Below are 23,234 nucleotides of genomic sequence, written 5' to 3'. Positions count from 1 at the left end.
TACCGCTCGCCTCTTTGTGATTTTTGTCTGACTTGGGAAAAGAACCTTGAACTGATTGGTAAGCACAGAGGCTCTGATATGCATGGCAAGATATATCCTGGACTATGGAAGAATATGAAGAGGAGCCTAGAGAGAGGCTAAATCAATAAATTAATAAATATGACACTGGCACTTGATCCTCTTGAATCATAACAAACAGGTCTCATGGATGCTTCCTATGGTCAGAATGAGCAGAGTTAGGCTAAGAACTGCAGATGCCAGCCTTGGCATAGGAGAACCATACCCTGAGGCTGCAGGGGTCTCCATCTGCATGAACTTGGGCAGAAAGGCCGTCTTCCCTCAAGTCACTCTTATTACCTCCCCTTTTTTCTTTGGGTTCTATCACCCAGTTTTAGATCTAGCTTTGGGGATATGAGAGAACAAAGTCTATTTCCATATTTCCATGAGCATCCTTCACCGTGGTAGGTGCGTGGACGGCTGAAGGGAGGGTCTGCCTGTGTAAGTGAGCCCTGCAGGAAAATCTATCAGAAGGGTGAGCGGAGGGAAGGGAGTCTTTGAAAGAAGGGAACCTGCAAAAGAAGGCTAGGGGCTTAGACCACATGCATGGCAGGAACCTGGTTTTCACAAGATCGCTCCAACAGCACAGGGACATCTTCCTGGAGGGATGGACCTACAGATGACCTGCAACCAACAGAAGGAAGTGGGACATTGGCTCAGACCTCTTTTATTTATTTATTTTCATTTTTCAAGACAGGGTCTCATTATGTAGTCCTGGATGTTTTAAGACTCACTGTGTAGAACAGGCTGGCCTTGAACTCACAGATCTCTGCCTACCTCTGCCTCCTGAGTGCTGGGATTAAAGGCGTGCGCCACCACCACCTGGCTGACTCAGACCTCTTCAAGGAAGCAGTTTAGCCAACTGTACAGGCTGCTGTGCTTCAGATGCCCCTGAGCATCCACAAGAGTCAGGAAAAGCAGGAATGTGGCCAGCTGATGGGAAGTTAACGAGAGGAAGGAGGCACCAGGCGCCCAATTCCCTCTGCCTACCTTTCAGCTGTGCAGCAGGGGCTCGAGCTCTCTTCCTCACGGAAGGTTCGGGAGTGGGGCAGTAGGGACTGTGTGGGTGGACTGTCAGGACTCAGAAGATGCTGCCTTGGGTTCTGCTAGATGCTTATCTGTAGGCCTGAGTCCAGTCTCCTCTGTTTGGCCAGAAAGAGGAAGTCCTAACCTCCCTTACCAGGCAAGGATATCATGAATCACTTCTTTAGCAAAAGGCAGAAATGGCCCTGTTTGGAATGATGCTGGGAAGTATCTGACAAAGCGCTTGCCCTTCCTTGTATTGTTCTGACTTCCCCAAACAGGAAACAGACTGTTTCCTCAGCCCTGGCTCCCAGCAGCCAGAGTTGATCAATACTTTTACTTCCGTGATCCTCTCCTGCCTGAGATAGCTGCCCCACTAAAAGCTGGGCACAACTGATCAGGCGTGTTGATATCCCCAGACTGAATCATCCACCTGGAACAAGTGATTTTTATTAAAGACAAGCCTGGCATCGTGCAAGGGATCTGTATAGAGTGTGGATCTATAGTAAGGCACTCTATTACTGATCTATAGGAAGGCACTCTATTACTGATCTATAGTAAGGCACTCTATTACTGATCTATAGGAAGGCACTCTATTACTGATTTATAGGAAGGCACTCTATTACTGATCTATAGGAAGGCACTCTATTACTGAGCTGTAGTAACACTCTATTACTGAGCTATAGGATGGCATTCTATTTCTGAGCAGGGAGGGAGGAGTCCTGAGCAGACGGAATGTGCTCCACAGCCTCACCAGCGGGGACGCTCTGTCGGGTAATGACTGCAGCAGGACACACTGGCAAAATGTGGAGGAGAAAGGGATGCCCTACAGCTAGGTCTAAAGTTCCGCTATGCCAATCATAGCCTCTCTAGAAATAAGGCTTTGAGGGATCTTAAAAGTTCATGGGCAGCAAGCTGAATGGCAGCATTAAAGGCAGGCTAGGATTGGGAGACCAGGAGAAAGTTGAACATTCTTCTTTTCTAGAAAGAAAGAAAGAAAGAAAGAAAGAAAGAAAGAAAGAAAGAAAGAAAGAAAGAAAGAAAGAAGAAAGACTATTCTTTTGTAGTGCTCACCCATTGCATTTGGCAGCAGATCACAAATGAACGTTTGGCACTGTTTAAATCAATGCAATCTGACCTATTGAGCAGCTCTATATGGTGGTGGTGTGCATTCTCCACAGTGTGCAGTCTCTGCAGCTCTATATGGTGACGGTGTGCATTCTCCGCAGTGTGCAATCTCTGCAGCTCTATATGGTGACGGTGTGCATTCTCCACAGTGTGCAGTCTCTGCAGCTCTATATGGTGACGGTGTGCATTCTCCGCAGTGTGCAATCTCTGCAGCTCTATATGGTGACGGTGTGCATTCTCCGCAGTGTGCAGTCTCTGCAGCTCTATATGGTGACGGTGTGCATTCTCTGCAGTGTGCAGTCTCTGCAGCTCTATATGGTGACGGTGTGCATTCTCCGCAGTGTGCAGTCTCTGCAGCTCCATATGGTGATGGTGTGCATTCTCCGCAGTGTGCAGTCTCTGCAGCTCTATATGGTGATGGTGTGCATTCTCTGCAGTGTGCAGTCTCTGCAGCTCTATATGGTGGTGGTGTGTCGTCTCCACAGTGTGCAGTCTCTGCAGCTCTATATGGTGACGGTGTGCATTCTCCACAGTGTGCAGTCTCTGCAGCTCTATATGGTGACGGTGTGCATTCTCTGCAGTGTGCAGTCTCTGCAGCTCTGGCCCCGCCAGCTGTCCTGCAGGTCTCTGTGTGGGTTCCAGAGTCGGGTGGACTCTTCTCCAGACCACACTCTGCCCCTCTCCACTGAGGCCCCTTATCTCCAGGCTCTGGTCAACATGGAGGTCTCAGCTGAGGTAAATGGTGTCAGTTTCTCAGCTCAGAAAGCATCCTTTGCACTGCCATGGTTGACTTCTCCACATCTGTTACAACTGCTCTAAACTTCCCTGTGGCACATGGGGATTGCTCCCCATCAGCCCAAGCAGCACACTGATATTGTTGGCAACACCTCGGGAGATAATTCACTACAGTGGCTTGGCAAACAAAGGGACGATTTGGACATGACGAAGGGAGGTCCTGAGTCTGTTTGGGGCTGAGATCAGCACCTTCAGTCCTGTTTCCCTTTGTTCCTACTCAACATTCTTTGAGAGCAGCCTCCAGCCTCCAAGTCCCAAGGAGAACAAGAGAACAAGGCCTTTATTACCAAGGCAGAGGAAGTGCAGGAACCCACAATACTTCTGCTTATGTTTCCTGGTCTACATCTGCCTCTAGCCACAGGAAACCCTGTGGAATGCAGCACTCACGTGGACACTGCTTTCTAGGCAATGGTGTGGGTCTATGAACAAGGAAGGAGCAAAGGTGGTAAGGACAGAAGACTAGTGGTGGGTGCCCGGCACGTGACTCAGCTCTGCTCCTCACTCTGGAGCCATTGCAGTCGCATTGCCGGGGTCAGGGTGACTTCCTACAAGGACCCACTGCACTCTTGTTGATTGTACATGGGAGCCAAAGATGGGTCAAGAAATAAACCCTCAGAGTGGGCATCTGGTTTCAAACCACACAGAGCTTGTACCTGGCCAGACTCCTACAGAGACACCCTGGATAAAGAAAAATCAACCAGACCTAGAGAAACAAAGGCATTTGGGTTCTTGAAATAAGGAAACATGCCGGGCGGTGATGGCGCACGCCTTTAATCCCAGCACTCGGGAGGCAGAGGCAGGCGGATCTCTGGGAGTTCGAGGCCAGCCTGGTCTACAAGAGCTAGTTCTGGGATTGGCACCAAAGCTACAGAGAAACCCAGTCTCGAAAAACCAAAAAAAAAAAAAAAAAACAAACAAACAAAAAAAAGAAATAAGGAAACACACGCAGGCATCCCCTGTTGAGTGCTTTTCTCCAGACCAAAGCTCAAGGGGGCGAGAAGGCCTGAAGTCCCTGTGAGGTTTTTATTTCCTGGAACAACACCAGAAAGACTAAATTTGAAGTACATGTTTGTTTAATTTATTCTGTTGTGTTAGCCTTTGGGTCTTTTCCTTAAGGGATGAGGGCTGTTCCTATACTGACCACTTACAGCTCCTCTGTATCAGATGTTACCACCTAGTGGGAATCTGGGCGGTGTTAATGGTGGTGATTGGAAAAGCCATAGCAGAGACGATCCACGCTGAACAAATGCCCACGCTGAGAAGGCTGCCATCTTTTCTTAAATTTGCGTTAATCCTAGAAGATGATCGCTGCTGTATACTTCCTGCGTATTTTATGACGTGAGCACAGCACTTCACAAAAACATTCAGTGTTTGTCACAGGTTTTTATCAGGTACCTGGCAATTGTTGAAATATAAAGTGTGGGCCAAGGTCTGATAATGCACTGTCCAAACACATCCCAGGTGTGACTGGTGTGGCATTTCTGTGCCATTTGAGGATGCCTCCCCTGAGACTGAGAGCCTGTGCTGGACCAAAGAAAAGGCATTTCCCCTGCTTCAGATATTCCTAGAAAATAGCAGGATTACGTAGGATTACGCTCCCTGGGGGAGTCTGTAAGGAATGAATACCTATGCTCCCTAAGGGAAGTCTATAAGACATGGACACCTACGCTCCCTAGGGGAGTCTGTAAGACATGGACACCTATGCTCCCTAGGGGAGTCTGTAAGGAATGGACACCTACGCTCCCTAGGGGAGTCTGTAAGACATGGACACACACTAAGGACTGGGTCAAGTAAGGAAGAGCGTCATTTTTGCCCACTTTATTGCTCCGCCTAGCATGTGACTCTCAGGTCATTAATGAGAGTCCACAGCAGGGACCCACAGCCATCGTGGGCGTAAGTATCCCATTACCTGTGTGAAGGTTCCCCATAAAGGACCAGCATGATGAGACCTGTAAAGGAAGATCCCGAAAGAGATCTTCACTCGGTCTACAAAATGGAAAGACCACTTGAATAAGTGGTCCTGAGTTATATTTAAAAAGTTAAGCTAAGCAAGTCATGGACAGCAAGAAAGTAAGCAGCAATCCTCCGTGGCCTCTGCATCAGGTCCTGTCTCCAGTCTTCAGTCCGAGTCCCTGTTCTGGCTCCCTGCGTGAAGGATTATACACTTTAAGATGAAATGAACCCTTTCCTCCCCGAGTTGCTTGTGGCTGTGTTGTTTATCACAGCAAACTGTGGTCCTCTACACCCTTTCCACCCCTCTTACATGATGCTCTCTGAACCCTGGACGCAGGAGCTGTGGGTAGGTGTACCAGTTAGCGCTGGGCACACCACGGTGAGTTGTTCTCTGCATTTGACTACTGACCTTCTGAAATGGTCACCTGCTGCTGGAAGCAGTTCAGAGAAACCAATTTTGAAATTATGAAAGTGTTTGGGTTAAGGCTTCACCCCAACCCCTACATCCATTTATCCAAAGAGTCTGGAATGTGGGGTGGAAGTTCCATCCCAAGCCCCCTCCCCTGGGAGTTGTCTCAGTCCAGACAAACACATGGTTTTCCAGTCTTCCTTTCCCATTTCCTGTCTGGGGGGCTGGAAGGCCACTGGGGAGCATTGGTATCCATTAAAGTTGGGTTTTTGCTAATTCGGTTTGATTTGGTCTAATTTGGATTACTGCATTGGCAGAGAGATTTATTGGGGCACAAAAACTTTTCAGGAAGAAGAAAGTGAGCTGTGAGCTGTCACAGGTGAGCACTGGGAAATGTTGGGACGAACACTGAGGAGTCCTAGAAACTAATAAGTGAGGATAACTCCACTGGCTTTGAACTCACAGAGCTCTGCCTGCCTCTGCCTTCCGAGTGTTGGGATTAAAGGTGTGCACCACCACTGCCTGGCTAAGGAAATAATTCTTGCTACCTCTATATGAGAGGGACACTTATGTAGCAGGAAAAGCTCACAGGCTTCAGAAATCTAAGGTACATAACATAATAAAGGTCCAAAAGGGTCGTGGTGTTTGACCAATGAGGAACTGAGAACGTGGCTCAAAGATTTCAGAGCCAAAAAGAGGACGGGCCTAGGACAGCACTTGTCTCACAAGCTTGGGAACCTGAGTTTGACTCCCAGAACTTGTGTGAAAAGTTGCACGTGGTGGCCTGCACTTGCTAGGGAGGTGGCAGTGACAGCATCCTCAGGACAGCCAGGACAGCCTAGCCAGTGAGCTCCAGGCCAGTGGGAAGCATCGCTGAGGGTGAGGCCTGAGATCACCCTCTACCCTCCACATATGCACATGTACCTGCACGTGCACAAATATGCACACACACATACACACTCACACACATATACACACATGTACCTGCACGTGCACAAACATGCACGCACACATACACACTCACACACATATACGCACATGCACCTGCACATGCACAAATATGCACACACACATACACACTCACACACATATACGCACCTGCACATGCACAAACATGCACAAACATGCACGCACACAAACACACTCACACACATATATGCACCTGCACATGCACCTGCACATGCACAAACATGCATGCACACATACACACTCACACACATATATGCACCTGCACATGCACAAACATGCACGCACATATACACACTCACACACATATACGCACATGCACCTGCACATGCACAAACATGCACATACACACTCACACACATATACGCACCTGCACCTGCACATGCACAAACATGCACGCACACATACACACTCACACACATATACGCACCTGCACCTGCACATGCACAAACATGCACGCACACATACACACTCACACACATATACGCACATGCACCTGCACCTGCACATGCACAAACATGCACGCACACATACACACTCACACACATATACGCACATGCACCCACATGCTTAAGGAAACAAGGAGGTGCCAAAGGGATAGAGTAAGTCTGGTTTTAAAAGTACCTAAAAATTCTACCAATAAAACAAAATTCATCACTGCTATTACAGCAGCACTGTTCTCCAGGACAAAACAGACTCCAATTCTGAACAAGGATGAAGCAATAGAAAAGTTTATTATAAAAACAATAAGAAAATTAGCTGGGCTGGACAGAAGCAATACAAGCTGGATGTATTGGGGTACGGGGTGGGGTTGGAACAATCAGATCAGTTCTCAAGGAGAGAACTGATTTCACCAAACTGGTTAGAAGGTTGACAGAGAGCTTCTAGAAGCCCACCTGACACACCGAACACTGCAGTGTCGTCTATTAAATTGCTAATTTGTGCTCATCCTGAGTTAGTTGACTTATAAGATTTGCTTTGCCATCAAAGGGTAAATAGGGAACAACTTGAGTTTGTAACGAAACAAACTGACACTGAGAACTGTACGGTCATCTATTTCTGCCTAAAGATTACCTAATGCAAAGAATTGACCTTCTAGTAGAACATAGAAGACTCTTGTCAAAAAACCTGAGCAGCAGTGTATAGAAGCTGCAGGTGAAGATTATTGTTGAGAATCCAGAGGAGGACAAATGGGAACATCTTACAGTCATCTCCTGGGGGCGCCTGGGTGACTTTCTCTGAGGAAGAATGCAAGAGTGGCGAGCATTAATACATCTGATTTGAGCTGTACTAGAGAATTGGTCGGGTTTTCTTTGCTGAGTCAATTATACATCTGCCAACTGCCAAAGGTGCCTTTTACTCTTAGTTCTGGAGGACGGAAAGCAGAGCATTTGGCCAGTGAGGGGTGGGCAGGGTTATCAGGAACAAACGCAGAAAGCAGATGAGGTCTAGTCTTACAGACCAGGTCTTAGTCATCTTGCATAAATTGACTGATGATGAAGCAAGCAAGCTTCCATATTTTTAAGATCATTTCAAGTATCTCACTTTGGTTCTCCACTTCCCTCCTAGCATTTTGCTGTCTCTCTGTGTAGTAAGCCTCTGTTCTGGTGAACTCCCTCTCCATCTGTGCCTTTCTCCTCTCCCTCTCCAGCTGATCTTTCAGGTCTCTAATCTGCTCTTCATACTCCTCTCTTATCCGCGCTAGCTCTCTCTCCAACTCCTGTCTGTAATGCTCTTGCTTCTCCCGGGTTTGTTTCTGAAGCTCTTTCTCAGCACTTCCGTACATCTTGTTTGTAAAGCATCTTCCTCCATTTTCCATCACCATGCGCTGGACCAAGGTCAACAGCTGTGTCCTCTGGTCCTCCTGTTCAGCTCCTGACGCTCTGTTGTTGAACAAACAGTAGCGACCCTCAAACTTACGGATCAGTTCTTGAATGCCTTCAGGAGCTGACTTTAAGTACTCATGGATATCGGTGTCTTCCAGGTCATCCTTCCTGGTGAGCAAGAGAATCATGAATTTTCTAGCCTCATTTCCAAACATGCTTAGAATCTTCTGTGTAGCCTTATGATCTTCCACGGTGTAGCGCCCCAATGGGACCACCAGGAGCAGAGCATGGGGCCCTGGGGAGGTCAGGGCAACACAGCGAGCAATCTCTTTTTGCGTGTCAACATTTGGTACCTCAGTGTCAAAAACACCAGGCGTATCCACGACAACAAGCTCTCTCCCACCCCAGGTGCTCACCCTTTTCTCACAGACCTTGGTAATGGATTTTGCACAAATGCCAGAATGAAACACCTTTTCCCCGAGGATGCTGTTCCCTGTTGCACTCTTTCCTGCTCCCGTTTTTCCCAGTAAGACAATTCTCAGTTGGGAATTTTCCTGGTCTTGGTCTCCTAGCTCTAGAACATCAAGGAAATAAAACCAAGTGTTAGACGCAGTCCCCAACAGTTAAACGCACAGTCCCACCATCCAGTGCCTGCTCTCTTGCTTCTCTGCTTGCAGGCTTTCCCCCTGGCTGCCATCTCTGCCCTCCCAGGGTCTACAAACAACCGCTGGGTCTAAAAGGCCATCTTGAAGGACTTGACAAAGAGGTTCGGCTACCTCCCTTGATCTCTTTTCTTCACTGCTTCTTTTCAGTATTCTTTTGAGCTCTTCCTTCTGACCCTTTGTGGCTTCTAAGCCCCCAGAGGAGGAAATAAAAGTTTCAGAAGAGAACTGTGAGCTGCTTCCAACAACGACCCCACTAATGGAATCCAGCGCAGAACACAAAGGATGAGTTTGGGGCATCTGCCGGGAAGAATGTCTTCTTTCTGATTTATATTTAAAAATGACTTGTTCTCCTTACAGCTGAGAGCCAAGTAGGGGTGATGTACAAGTTTTAAGATAGCTCCTCATACTGGCCCAGGCCCTCTACATACATACATATATATTACAGCTGTGTAACTTGGTTCTCCTGTGAGACTCCCCTAACAGTGGGAACAGGGACCGTCTCTGACTCTTTTACAGGCTTTTGCGACCCTACTTCTCATACTGGGTCGCCTTGCCCAGCCGTAATACATGGGAAGGTGCTTAGTCTTACTGCAACTTGATATGCCATGTTTTGTTGATGCTCATGGGAGACCCACCCTTTCCTGGATGGAGATAGAAGAGGAGGAGATTGGGGGTGGGCAGCAGGGAGGGACAGGAAGGGGGTGAGGAGCTGGGAGGGGAGGATGAGGAATGTTGCAACTGGGATGTAAAATAAATAGATGAATACAAATAAAAATAAAATAAAGACTCAGGGGAATAAGGATAATTCCCCATGTTTGGAAACCAGAATCCTATGATGAAGAAATAATACAGCTGAGAATACTGCCTGAGACGACCTAGGAGAAGACGTGAGGGCAGCTTCCGCTAGTATTCATTTAGCTGCACAGCGGAGACCCCCATTTGAAAAGTTATTGTAGGCTTTGGGTCTTTGGCCATAGGAAGGAAGGATGGGAAAAGGTCCCAGTCATAGCTCCTGTGCCCTGATTGGCCACTGTTGGTCCCTGTGGAGATGAGCCATGGTTGGACTGCAGTGTGTGCCCCAGTCCTTCCCATCTCTGAATCCCTCCTCTCTGGGACGGAGATGTTCAGCTCTTCCCAGTAAAATGTAGCCAGTGGGACTGGCTCTGGAGGACACGATGACATGCTCTGACTCTGGAGGACCGGCATCAAAAGTCCCAAGAGCCTTTAAGCACCATGGGCTGCCCGCTCCTTTGACTTCTCTGCAGCCGCCCTGTGAAGACACCTGGACTAGCTTGCTGGACAGCAGCAGCCGAATGAGACCCCACCATCCTGGCCTGCCAAAGAGCTAGTTCACCACCCAAAGCTTTTGAACTACAGGTCGTGACCCCATGTGGGGCCACAAAACTGAACATGAGAAGCAGGAGGAAAAGCTAACAACAGTAAAAGATTCTGAATACACAGCAACTAAAACTCATTTCAAGATCAAAGGTTTAGTGAACCTGTAATGTCTCTCACCACCTTCCCTGTGTTTTATGGTGAAACGACAACCTTGGTTCTGACCAAACACCACCAATACTTGGCCTCGCTCATACCATGCAGCACCAATAACCGCTGCCCAGAGCATTTTGGCTCAGATTTGAGACTATTGCCACTTTGTGTTGTGTACTTAGTGAGTGGCATTCTTACAGCTGATTATTGTAAAACTAAAATACCAGTCGACCCTGGAAAATGTCCAAGATGCTCTGTCCTGCAGCAGCAAATATTCAGTCACACTCACATAAGCAAAACACGCAAACCTCCTCACTAGTGTGCAGCTATGCTTTTTTTTTGAAGTTGAAGAAAAACAACAATACATTCATTAACGTTAGATTTCTTACTTCCTTTGAGCACGCCATACACTTCTTCAGTGTTGCCAAGGACTCGTTTTTAAACCCAACTTGTACGTAGTCATAGTGTACGATGAATGCTTTAAAGGGATATAATACTGACCATCTCCATTGCTCACAAACTATGTTTTGTGGTGAGAACACTTAAAATCTACTGTCTTATCAACTATAAAATTCAGTATTAAGTATGTTCACTATGCTATGTAACAGGTTTCCAGAATGTATTCATCCTATCTAACTGAAACCCCTTACTACATGGACAGAAAAAAATATTTTTTAATCTTTAAGAAATGGTAAATTATATGTCTCTCTCTGTGTGTGTATCAAAAATTTATTTCAAATTTCTTATCTTTGATTTGTAAACTGTTTTATGTACTTATGTACCTGAAGTCACATAAATGTTTCTTGAAAAGCAGCGGCGGGGGGTGGGGGGAGAGTTTCAGCCCTGAAGTGCACACACCTGTGAGTCTGCCAACACCCTGACAGGAACCAGTAGCTTGCCAAGGTGCATCTGTGAGCCTATCGGGACTCTGATGGGGAACCACTAGTGTGTCATAAGTACATGAGTGACACATCTGTGAGCCTATCGGGACTCTGATGGGGAACCACTAGTGTGTCATAAGTACATGAGTGACACATCTGTGAGCCTATCGGGACTCTGATGGGGAACCACTAGTGTGTCATAAGTACATGAGTGACACATCTGTGAGCCTATCGGGACTCTGATGGGGAACCACTAGTGTGTCATAAGTACATGAGTGACACATCTGTGAGCCTATTGGGACTCTGATAGGGAACCACTAGCTTGCCGCAGGTACGTGAGTGAGTACCCAACTTTAACAGGTGTGATTCAGACCCCAGGAATGCCTGACTGACTCCCAGCATCTGGAGCCAAAGAAATGGGTGATATTTGAAGGTACTACCCTGTAAGGTAGTCTGATAAAACAGCAGAATCTCAACTGACATAATGAATATGGTGGGCGAGGAGCTGGGCGTGCCCAGTGACACACTGATTTATTAGTTAGTTGGAAAATGAGGAACCTGGAGCAGGGACCCAGATGGGGTTCAATTGCCCCCACATTGTTTTCTCCTGATCCTCCTTTAGGAAAGGACAGAGATATCACCAGAGAAGCCACAACCAAAGAGGCCACAGGCAGCCTCTCTGCCATGTTCACATTGTAGGAAGGAGGAAGTAAGAGGCTGTGCAGAAGTCAGGCGAGGTGGTCCACTAGGGAGACAGGAGCAAGATGGCTGCCACACGCTCCCAGCTGGCCTGGCCCACAGTGTGAGAGTCTGCGTCCACACAAACAAAAGACGGAAAAAGAAAGAAGAAAGGGAGGGCTATGCCAGGGTGAAGACCACTGACAGGCCCTGTGGCTTCTCCTGCTTAGCCAGATGGACGTCACCCTATGAAGAGAGCGAGAGCACGAGGAGAGGAGGGCAGCAGCTGCTCAGGTGGGGACTGACCATCAGGGCAGGGGGGACTGCCCACTTCCGTGCCTGCCTCCCCCTTCTCCATGCCCCCCACCCCCACACCCCCGCACTCCCACAGCCCCCACACCCCCCCCACATCCCCACACCCCCGCACTCCCACAGCCCCCACACCCCCCGCACTCCCACAGCCCCCACACACCCACGCCCCCACATCCCCACACCCCCGCACTCCCACAGCCCCCACACACCCACGCCCCCACATCCCCACGCCCCCACACTCCCACCCCCGCACCCCTCCCATCCCCACACTCCCACCCCCGCACCCTCCACATCCCCACACCCCCGCAGCGCTCCAGCTCCTCTCACCATAGCCGGTCTTGGGCTTTCCGGTTGTGGACCCCACACCATCGTACTGGGCTGCCATTGGCTCTTGACTCTGCAGATAAAGAAACAGACAAGGCATTTTCTGAAGAACACTCGGAACCCAATCTCCTGAAGCCAGCACTGAACTTTCGGCCATAAACTCCAGACCTTCATTTCTCCTGCTCCATACCCCAGACCTCACCTCACTCCATTTTCGGGCTATTCTTTTTCTTACACAAACTTAAATACTTGCAGCACCTCCTTGCGCTTGTCCTGGCTCGGGACCTCTCTCAAGCGGTTGAGTGCTGTAGCGTCTTTTATAGGAGTTCCTTCAGCGTTCCAAACTTCTGCCTCTGCTTCTCATTGTGGCTTTTGCTCTTTCAAGGACATCTCTTATAAAGGCTGGCCAGGATAGAAGCCCTAACTACTCCCCACCTCCGGGATGGCTCCCTGGTGAATGACGTCACCATACAGCCAATGGCTCTTGCCGGACTAGGCACTCCATTACAGCCTCTGCTTCCTGCCACACATCAGCCCATCCCAAATCCTATTGACGCTCCTTTTATAAATCTCATTTGTCTCTTTGTCTCTACCTTCACACAGATCAAATCTACTGCCAAAATCTACTTTACTTGTCTTCAGGGTAACAGGCGGTGGTCAGATACCCTAGCATGAAGACTCCTGCCGCACTCCTGAAACCTGGCAGTTGTGTCTTCGTGTTATTAGGTCCACAGTCACTCAGCATCAAAGAGATACATTGTCTAGACCCCAATCTCCCCTCATAACTATGTTGTCCTGTCTAGATGGAGAATTAACATTTTTCTTGTCATGTGAAAACAGGAAATAAGCAGAAAAGAAGCTCAAACCTCTCCAAGTTCTAGTACCCCATAAATAATCACTTCCATGCTTTGGTGTAACTGGACTTCTTTTTTATGATTGTGTGCAGATAATTTTTTATGAAAAAGAAACAGTATCACTTTATTGTCTACTGTTAAGATTCAGTGTTCTGCCAAGCAGTGGTGGCGCACACCTTTAGTCCCAGCACTCAAGAGGCAGAGGCAGGCGGATCTCTATGAGTTCGAGGCCAGCCTGGTCTATAGAACAAGTTTCAGGACAGCCAGGGCTACACAGAGAAACCCTGTCTCAAAAAACAAACAAACAAAAGACCATTTTAACTTTGCGTTTTACTTTTTACTTTGTCAATGCTTTGAGCACTCTATTCTAGCAGCGCATGGAGCTGAGGAAGAAGGTGGCTGAGGGACTAAGAGCGCTTGCTGCTTTTACAAAGAGCATGGGTTCCGTTTCCAGACCCACATGGCACTCAAAACTGTCTCTAACTCCAGTTTCAGATGATCTGATGTCTCCTTCTGGCCTCCTGGAGAACCAGACCTGCACACGGTACACATATGCATACATGTACACGTACATATACATGAAATCAAAACACTTATACACATAAAGTAAAAATATCTTAAGGAAAAAATAAACTTGAATTTAACTTTTCTTGTTTGAATTCCCTAGCGACTTTTGTTCATCTTTAGAAGGTGGTTTGGGCTACCGAAATGACCCAGAGGTCCCGGCATGATCATCCCTCTCTGAAGAAACTGACCTCCCTGTGCGCCAGGGTCCTCTCATCTCCTAGGCTTTGTGGGAACCCCCTTCCTAGGGCACTGCTCCAGCCCACTGCTTCCTGAGGGGCCCTGTCTAACCCCTCTCCTGCAGCAGCACCAGCCCGAGCTGCCAGCTCCCGAGGTCGCCTGTGCTCACTGCTCAGGAGTGTTTCTCCGTCAGGACATGGTGGGAGCATGAGATTGTTCTCTAACATCTGCTGTCTCCTCTCAGGCTATGTGACGGGAAACTTCCTGGGTACAGGCACAACACTGGACGAAGGGCGGTCTTGGTTCTTTACCTTCCTCTGTCGGGTGGTGGCCTGTGTGTGCAGCAGTCCCTTCCTCGTTAACCAATACACAGACCTGCAGAAACACCCAGCTCGTTTTGCATGCTTCTTCTACCTACTACCCATAAATATTGTTGAGAACTCTGGAGCCGACTGTGTCCAGGACAGGCTGGAATGTCCTTTGTTAAGGAGAGAGTCTCCACACAGAGAGCCATGAATTACAGATGTGAAACAAATGCTTTTTTTTTTTTTGAAAGAGGCTCATTTCTTTATGTCTGAAGAGGTGGATAGAAGACAGTCTCTCCTAAACTAGAAAGGGAAATCACTCAGCTCTTAATGGAGCTGGTACTGGCGATTAACAAGGAGAGCCAGAGGCTGGGGGAGGGGAGGGGAAATATTTAGACCAGGTTCATATGTAAAACCAGGACCTGTGCTTCGGTAGGTGCTGATTTCATTGACTAAGTTCCCCTCCCTCGGGCTATGAGCAAACATCCTCTACTGGCTTCAGAACTGTGGCCCCAATGAGTGTAACTTAGACCTCCCTGGAGGGAGCTCAAGTCTTCCGTGAACCCAGGAAAGAATGGTTCCCCAGGAAGCAGCTTGAAGGAAAAAGATAACAGCCAGTGAGGACCCTGACCTGTGTGCCAGCTTAGAGGAGGACACTCGCCAGGCTGTGCCGGTTAGGGATCCCCCACCCCTACCTTTTCTTCTCCTGCTCCCTCCAACCTCATTCATTCATTCTCTTCCTGGAAGAGCCAAGTTAAAATTGTTTCTGACCAGTGAAGGAACACTTTCTCCATAAAGAATGTACCCTTGCAGCAATGGACCCTGAAGCATACATGAATTTGTAGGACTCAGCCTTCAGAACGGATTACAGCCTAAAATTAGCAGGCAGGAAACACAAACCAATAAGCACAATTTCCAATAGCAGGTCTGCCGGGGGTTTTACTAGACGCGGCCAACAGAGCAGCCCCCTCCTCACCAAGTTCAACACTCCCGCACTGCACCCCAATTCTTACCTGGAAAGGTCTTGTGGCCTTCTCTGATTTTACAGCGGTGCTGAACCCAGAAGAGAGAGCCGCAGAGGAAGCGTGGGGGAGGAAGTGTGGAGACAGGAGCACACAGGGACCCACCCATCTACCCTGCAGCACTGCGGAGCTCTACAGTCTGGCGTTCTGTGCCATCTAACAAGGCACCCAGGGCGGCTGGTAGCTACTGGACGCTCGAGATAGGAGAAATCAAATGAGAAATAAAGCATTTCAGTGGCTTGGCTGACAGTGATACTGACTCTCCTGTGTGCTTACCTATTTACAAATTAGCGGGAGTGAGGGGCTCCTTGCCGCTAGCAAATAGTAGAATCTACTTTTAATTGGGGTGTTTAGATATTTTATACTTCAGATAATTCACTGTGTGACTGGATTTCAGCGGGACCTCTCTATCATACCTCCTCCCCTCCAGGCCCAGGGAGCACTTCAGAAAAGGGGTTGGAAAGATTGGAGGCAGAGGGCATCTGCAGGAAACAGTACTTGCTCGGTATGACAAGGCCATTTCACTGTGGGGAGAGGGGACACAACGCTGGGAGGGAAAGGAGAGGGCTAGAGAAGGAATTCGAGGGGGGACTGGGGTGGAATTGATCGAAACACATTACGTGAATTTATAAAGTTCTCTAACGATAAAACTGATCATCCTGCTACCAGCCTCTCTGTCTGATCCGTTCTTTCTCTCCCTTTCTCTACTATTCTGCCTACTTTGTGGCTGATTCTTGGGTGACTTTGCTTTTATCCCTTCTTATTCAGGACAGCCCTTGTTGGGTGGGTGCTTCAGGGTCCATGCAAACCTCTTCGACTTGGACTAGTCTCTTTTCAAATTCTGTGCAGCCCTCCTGCATGTGTAGCAGAAGAACCTGGTGTCTCCACACTGTTGTTATGTACTTGACAGCTGCATGTTTTATAACCAAGGGACCGCCAGCCCTGGGTAGTTACTCGGACAGAGATCAGCAGGGAGAACTTAGATTCTGGATCCTAACACAAAGAACAGGAGCGCTGGGGAGGGGGAGTAGTGGGTCAGATTATCCAAATTTCCACCTCCAGGAAACCTATTTATTCGGTGACTTTGATTCCCCAGGTTCACCGGTGAAATCTGCTAACTTGGCACAGAATCACCAAGCAAGCAGGTGGTGCTGAGATAGGTCCTGACCAAGTCCCTTCTTCACCGCAGGCCTTCTAAACCTTCCTCTCACCTTTCCACGTCCTGCACTGTGCACTGAAGGGCCCGTGAATGTGTAGCCTTCAGTAACCAGGATGCTGGGAGCCGAAAAGTCCCCATACGAAACTGACATCTTTCTCCAATCTGTGGACTCCCTTCTCCTACTTACACAAATCTCCAGTCCACCTCATTAGTTTTGCGGCAAAGAGACCAGAGGGTGGTTTTTCATTGCAATTCTCGAGAATCTGTGAACTCTATGTCAGCCCATTTCCCAGAACCCTCTGAGAGTAAGACAGTTGGTGTTAAATGTATCTGTGCCCTTGCAACGCTTCCTGCCTGCATCAGCCGCAGACGTTTCCTGTCCCATCGCCTTCACCTGTCGTCTTACTCATCACTTGAGTTGTGGCCATTTCACGGGGGAGAAAGGTGAGGATGGAGAGACCATGCATCCTGCCAGTAACATAAGGTGGTACCCAAAACAGGCTGTGAGGAGAGGTTGAGAGAGGGAGAAACATCGCGGGGAGACCTCAGCACACTAAACTGTGCTCAGTGGTCTCCCTGAGTGTCACTTTAGACCAGCATTGGCCTACCAAAGAGCTTTCCTCTGCCTTCCACCTGAAGAGGGCACCTAGCTCTGGCCACTCAGCTCAGTCTTGAGTGGGTGTGTTGTGTGCACAGTGTCTCTGCCTTTTAGAATCAATGTGATAGGAGTTTTAAAAGCCTAAATTATTAATAAAACACCTAGCAAATTCATTATAAACATTATCAAAAAGACCAGTAGTTAAGAGCACTTACTGCTCTTCCTGAGGACCCGGGCTGGATTCCCAGGACTCGTGTGGTGACTTAGAACCATCTGTAACTCCATTTCCAGGGGATCTGTCCCCTCTTCCAGTCTCTGTGGGTTCCATTTACACACATACATACAGACAAACACCCATCCATACAAAATTTTTTAAATAATCTACATGAAGGTCACAGCTGGGAAACCCCATTGATGCCATGACTCCCCTAACAGATTCTGGAACTGGTGAGGGTGGGGGAGCACAGTCTCCAGTTTTGTACCCACTGCTGAATGCTCCAGCCTCTAATGTATTGTCTCAACACATGGTCACATGAATAGTACGAGTTCAATTCTGTGAGACATAAAGCAAAACAAAGTGTTGTAAATTTGAGGAGGAAAATTTATAGGGAAAAAGATGGAGCAGAAAGAAGTTGGAGAACCAGAGGAACGGAATTCATTAATAAAAACAAAAAATCAAAATATTTTTTATTATTAGTTATATTGAACCCACAGCTATTTAAAATACCCTTGAGAATACAGAATGGCCATGAGTAGGTCTGTGTAACCACGTGAAAGTATTTTGTGCATTTTGTTCTGATCTGTTCTATTTCCATTTAACAATGCATCAGAGATTTCAAAGTCAAGATAGGTTGGCTTATGGAAAGTCAATCACACCATAACGCTGTGGTCTAGCACCTAGCCCACGGCAGTGTTGTTATACACCATGGGCAGCCTCACATCTAACACGCCTACTAAAGGGATCCCAGGGCTATCAAGGGTATAAAAGTAAAAGCGCTAGCAGCGATGAGATACTTGACAAACACCTGGAAGAGGGGAAGGTGAGAGTTCACTGGACAGGGCGCAGACATCCCGCAAAGCCCAGAAAGTCTAGAGGTGGGTAGCGACAGACTGAAGCACAAAACGCAGCTCAAGTTCAGAAACAACAGCTATAAAGAACCAGGCTACTAGAGGATGACGTTGGGGTTGGCGGAAACAGTGGGACCTATCGTCTCCTCCCTCCCCCTAATTCAGAGAACTGCACTTCATCTTCTCCCAGGAAGATGGTGAGAAGGTTTTCAAAAGATGAGAACCTCGCACAGAAGCCTAGGACATCCCAGCACGTAAGGGTTCATTCTGCAGCCATCTGTGCCTGCTCTGCCACCTGTGGCGGGACTCTCAGGCCCACTGCAGAGCTGCCAGACAGCTTTCCTAGTGACTTAAACATGTGAACGTGTGCGCATGTGTATGCGTGCGCAAGCTTATGTGTGTGCGCGCATGTGTGCATGTGCGTGAGTGCATGCGTGTTCGTTCAGGAAAGAGACGCTGCCATCAGGAGCTCACAGCAGATATGGACCTGGGTAGGGGAGGAGCTCATATGAACCTGTCCACCCTGCTGAGCTAGCAACTGCTGATGGGTTCCGGAAGAGGAAGAGTCATTGTCTTCCATTGTGTTCCTCCTGATCAGCCCACCAGGCTCTGATAGATTGTTCGAAACCTATTATCACCCACACGAAACTAGTTAAACTCAGTGGATCACAATGCAAAAAACATACCAAAACAAAAAGACATGAATTCAATCCGAACACATTATATGCATGTATGTATGAAATTGTCAAAGAACAAATGTCATTAATATAAAAGGATGGCATTTACATCACGATGTCAACTTGTCCCAAATAATTGAAAGCAGTCCACATATCTTCTTGAAAATATACCCAAATATATTCTCTTCAGCCTTTTCCTTCAAATTTTCCATTTTCTCATCATAATTTTTCTTTGCAGAATCAATCCGTTTCTTCTTTTCTTCTTCTGATTTATGAGCACATTCCCTTTTTATTCTTTTGATTTCAGTATTGAGTTCCTGAGCGTAAGTTTCCTCCAGTTCCCTTAGACATTGTCTCAGCCTTCTGCCTATGTCCTCGTATATCTTTTCAGAGAAGTAAGAGCCCCCGTTCCTGTCCACCATTTGCTCTATCAGTTCTACCAGCTGCTTTACTTGATTTTCTCGCTCCGCCTCTACCGCTTTGTTATTAAAGGCCAGGTAGCGTTTCCCACACTGCGCGATGACATTATTTAGCTTGTCATTTGGCTCGCCTAGAAAGGCATCCAGGCTCTGGTCCTCAAGGTCATCTTTGCGAGTAAACAAGACAATCATGTACCTCATGGCTGCCTCCCCAAAAAGACTCTTGATCAGGGAGACAGTTTTTTGCTCTTCCTCCGTGAAGCGGCCCAGCTGCAGAACCAGGATGATGGCGTGAGGCCCAGGGCAGGAGTAGAGAACACAGCGACTGATTTCTGTACATGTGTCTTTCATGGTCTTCTTGGTGTCAAAGAGCCCAGGGGTGTCAACTACAACAAGGTTTTTCCCCTTCCATTCCCTGGATGCCTTCTGGCAGGTCTTGGTAACAGCGTGGGCAGAAATCTTAGACTCGAACTGACGTCTCCCAAGAATGGTGTTTGCTGTGGCACTCTTTCCGTTCCCAGTTTTTCCCACCAGAATGATCCTCATCTCAGTGTTTCTGTGGGCGGCCATGTTGAGGCAAGCAGATTCTGAAGACAGGGAATGCTCAGATCTTAAGGGGAAGAGAGCAAAGTTGTCGATTAGATAAATGTGAACGGCCCCAATCCTTTCTTTTCTTCCCTTCCCTAAACTTTCGCAATGTTCTGTTATCTTCATGCACCCTATAGAGACAGAAGATGAAGCAGTACAAGGGAGGAAATAGAGAAATTGAACAGCTCCTCCATAGAAGAATGTCCTTCCATGGGATTCTACAGGGAAATCCCACTGTTCCTGTAGAGGTCAGGGGATGACTTTGTGGGGTTGGCTCTCTCTTTCCACCTTTCCGTGGGTTCTGGGCACTGAACAGTGGTTGCCAGGCTTGTGCAGAAAGAGCCTTTATGTGCTGAGCCATCTCAGTAGCAACACCCTCCCCAGCACACTTTTAAAACCCTGACAATCTGGATGCCTTTTGAACTGTTTGTAATAACACAGAAAGGATATTTCTACTCCTGCTACCAGCCGACGCGCCATCCCCAATGCCAGGTCTGAGTGAGTGCACCCAAATCTCTGCTGTGCCCAGCCAGGAGCATGCACCAGGATGACCATAATGTTCAATAGCTTACTATATATTTTATGAAGAACTAGGAGAAGCAGTCTAAAATGGCAAACATAAAGAAACAGTAAGAAAGCAGAAGGGCTCACTCCCCCGATGTGACCAGTACACAGTTGAATGTATGTCTTTAAATATCACATTGATGTCAGAAATATGTTCACTTATCATATGTTAATACAGAAGAAACACAACACACACAAAAACAAAAGCAAAACAAACAAACAACAACAACAGCAACAAACAGGACAGTTAAAACAACCCTGAATAATGAGAGAATCACTGGGGCTGTCACCGCCTCAGATTTCAAGGCCGTGATGCAGATGCTAGAGAAATCAATAAGGAAGGAGAACAGCAGACAGGAAGCCCTGGGCCACCCGCAACTGCAGGTTCGTCCTGCGCTGTGCCTTCAGAGCAGCTAATGTGGCCTTCGTGGCCCCACTCCACCTCACCCCAGGGTCACACAGGCAGAGTTCTCTGTTGTCCAGTGGGAGGAGTCAGCACCCTGGGTTCTAACTCTCCTCTGCCCAGGATGACCGGGGGAACTAAGTCATCAGACTTTCTGAGGAAAGAAAAGTGACTTAGACAAATGATCTGAGCTGTCTCCGGGCTCTGAAGAGCCTGCCTTGAGTCAGAACTTTCTGAGAAGAGTGTCGGGCTACACTCTGTGTCCTGCACCACAGCTACCTATGGGCTGATGAAGGCTTCAGCTTGTTGATTCGGCTCCTTGCACCCCTGAACCCCCACCACTCCCACCAGCAGCACCCTCCCTGTGAAGCTGCAGAAACAAAACCTGCACCCCAATAGATGCCCCGTCCCCCATTGCCTCTCACACTTCCCTTCCCCTGTCCAACCAGACTCACCTTCTTCAGGAACTGACGAGGGCTCAAGGCTTCTCTGGGGCCTATTTGAGCTGTACTGGGCTTAACTGTAAAGCAAAACTGCTGCATTCCCAGCCTGCCAGGCAGGAAGTTCTATGGGCGGAGTCAATGAAGAGACTATGACCTTTAAAGAAGCAGAAATATTGTCCTCTAACTTATGGGTGCTTCTGCTTTGTCGAGGTTAAGCTTTCTGTCTGAATGTCTGCTATAATGCCAAGAATTTCAAAATCTGTTTTAAAAAATCTTCTGGATTGCTTTCTGTTTTTTGAGACACAGCCTCAGGCTAGTCTTGAGTTCACTGTGTATTGAGAATGGCTGATGTGATTTATTTAAAAACAGTGAGAAGAGAGTCACACCGTGCAAAAGGGCTCACATAAGAGATTTAGTGGAAGAGGAGAGAGAAGGGGCAGAGACAGGTCCTGGGGGACAAGAGTAATGGGAGGGAGGGAGGGAGGGAGGGAGGGAGGGAGGGAGGGAGGGAGGGAGGGAGGAAGGGAGGGAGGGAGATAGGATGTGGATAAGGCTCACCTTTTGAAGGGGAACTTAGTGAATGTGCACAGGAGGTGCTCTTAGTGGCTGCAGCTGAGGACAAACCCTGCCAGGACCCCAAGGGCAGGCCAGTCCAGGGGCCTGAATACTAACAACCCTCCTTGTTACTCATCATAAAAAGGAGAGGAGTTAGAAAGGGGTAGCAGGTGAGGAGGGGACGAGGATGCTGTGTTCTCAAGACTCTGCTTCATGCTGACCTGGGGGCATCACTAGATTTGGGGGACCTGAGAAAACTGGGGGGTGACTATGTCCTGGAGCAACTGGCTGTTTCACTTCCCTGTCCTGGCTCTGTGGAACCATCAGGTGCTGCTTGGACCTAGCAAAATGCTGTTTGAGCTGGATCCAAGTCAATTCCCTGGGGCTTAAAGCCCAGGAAGAGAGCGGATCTGTTGAGGGTGGAGCAGGTGGGTAGGGTCCCAGCGTGACGTGATTACCTTTCAGTGAGCTGTACCACTGAGCAAACATGTCACAGCAGCAGAGTTAGCCTAAGAGGCCTATTGGGGGAGGGGAAAGCGGAAGAGTGAAAGGAAGAAAAGGTGATTCCTCTTTCCGTCATCAGGGTGGAGGCTCTGAGCCTGAGAGAGCAGTGGCGGTTTCCTGGTACCAGGGCTTACAGAGATCAAAAGGTGAGAAACCACACCCAAGAGACAAGTCCTCACTTGTGGGAACTGTCCAGAGGTGGGGAAGGGGGAGGGGCTCACCAATTGTGCCAGTATTGGATGAAGGGACCCAGTGATCTGGAAAAGCAAGGCTATCATATGCGTACCTGGTTCCAGAGTCTTGGACTGCCTCAAACACCTGTGGGCAAGAGGAAGTGCCAACAGAGCCTTTCCTGGTCAGGGAACCAATATTGCAATTTACTAAAACAAACAAACAGTGAGAAGAGAATCACATCATGCAACAGGGCTCATATTGGAGGTTTATTGGAAGAGGAGAGAGAAGGGATAGACATCTGGGCCTGGGCTATGACCAAGTGCCAGGTATTGCCCCGGGCCCTGGAGCAGCCAAGGGGGTCTGAGCTGATGTTTGTGGCTCCTGCCGTCACTGGGTGTCCATGCAAGGGCCTGCGATGGGGTCACATTGGTGTCCAAGGGTCTCCCTGTCACAAGGGACATGGTAATCTGTGTGGCCCGCACAGCCATGGTGGGGGGTGGAATGTTATGGTGACAACCCGGCCTGGGCTGCTCCCGAGGACCATGTCTGGTCTGTGGTCCTGCTGCAGCCAGGGCTGTGTTGATGTTCCTGGTCCATGTTGTCACCAGGGCCCACCTGGATGCCTGGGGTGTGGACCCAAACCTTTGACCAT

General features: G+C 48.3%; 2 protein-coding genes across 4 annotated transcripts; both read right to left on the bottom strand.

The window, feature by feature from the left end:
* Positions 1–7,046: 7,046 nt before the first annotated feature.
* LOC142839415 (GTPase IMAP family member 4-like) lies at positions 7,047–15,621 on the bottom strand. 2 transcript variants are annotated; one of them, XM_075955533.1, is made up of 4 exons: positions 15,422–15,621; positions 14,415–14,478; positions 12,509–12,578; positions 7,047–8,731 (listed from the first exon to the last, which is right to left on the bottom strand). In XM_075955533.1, exons 3-4 carry the CDS (start codon positions 12,564–12,566, stop codon positions 7,800–7,802), a joined length of 990 nt encoding a protein of 329 aa, XP_075811648.1. In that variant the 5' UTR covers positions 12,567–12,578; positions 14,415–14,478; positions 15,422–15,621; the 3' UTR covers positions 7,047–7,799. The 2 variants fall into 2 exon arrangements, with proteins under 2 accessions (XP_075811648.1, XP_075811647.1); XM_075955532.1 differs by lacking the exon at positions 14,415–14,478 and having other exon boundaries at positions 15,422–15,620.
* A 2,220-nt stretch (positions 15,622–17,841) lies between these two features.
* On the bottom strand, positions 17,842–21,499 carry LOC142839448 (GTPase IMAP family member 9-like). 2 transcript variants are annotated; one of them, XM_075955578.1, is made up of 2 exons: positions 21,362–21,499; positions 17,842–19,954 (listed from the first exon to the last, which is right to left on the bottom strand). In XM_075955578.1, exons 1-2 carry the CDS (start codon positions 21,446–21,448, stop codon positions 19,043–19,045), a joined length of 999 nt encoding a protein of 332 aa, XP_075811693.1. In that variant the 5' UTR covers positions 21,449–21,499; the 3' UTR covers positions 17,842–19,042. The 2 variants fall into 2 exon arrangements, with proteins under 2 accessions (XP_075811693.1, XP_075811695.1); XM_075955580.1 differs by having other exon boundaries at positions 17,842–19,961; positions 21,362–21,451.
* Positions 21,500–23,234: the final 1,735 nt, after the last annotated feature.

This window comes from Microtus pennsylvanicus, chromosome 21 (assembly GCF_037038515.1).
Source record: "Microtus pennsylvanicus isolate mMicPen1 chromosome 21, mMicPen1.hap1, whole genome shotgun sequence".
NCBI classification, from domain to species: Eukaryota; Metazoa; Chordata; class Mammalia; order Rodentia; family Cricetidae; genus Microtus; species Microtus pennsylvanicus.
The sequence above is the reverse complement of the archived record's forward strand: the minus strand, read 5'-3'. Positions and strand labels throughout refer to the sequence as shown.

What these genes read in the sequence shown, in the direction of transcription:
- LOC142839415 (XM_075955533.1), bottom strand. Translation starts at nt 12,566, where the DNA reads ATGGCAGCCCAGTACGATGGTGTGGGGTCCACAACCGGAAAGCCCAAG. An exon ending in AAAGCCCAAGACCGGCTATG is followed by an intron (nt 8,732 to 12,508) that starts GTGAGAGGAGCT and finishes TTGATGTTCTAG; the next exon opens with AGCTAGGAGACCAAGACCAG.
- LOC142839448 (XM_075955578.1), bottom strand. Translation starts at nt 21,448, where the DNA reads ATGCAGCAGTTTTGCTTTACAGTTAAGCCCAGTACAGCTCAAATAGGC. An exon ending in CTCGTCAGTTCCTGAAGAAG is followed by an intron (nt 19,955 to 21,361) that starts GTGAGTCTGGTT and finishes TTAAGATCTGAG; the next exon opens with CATTCCCTGTCTTCAGAATC.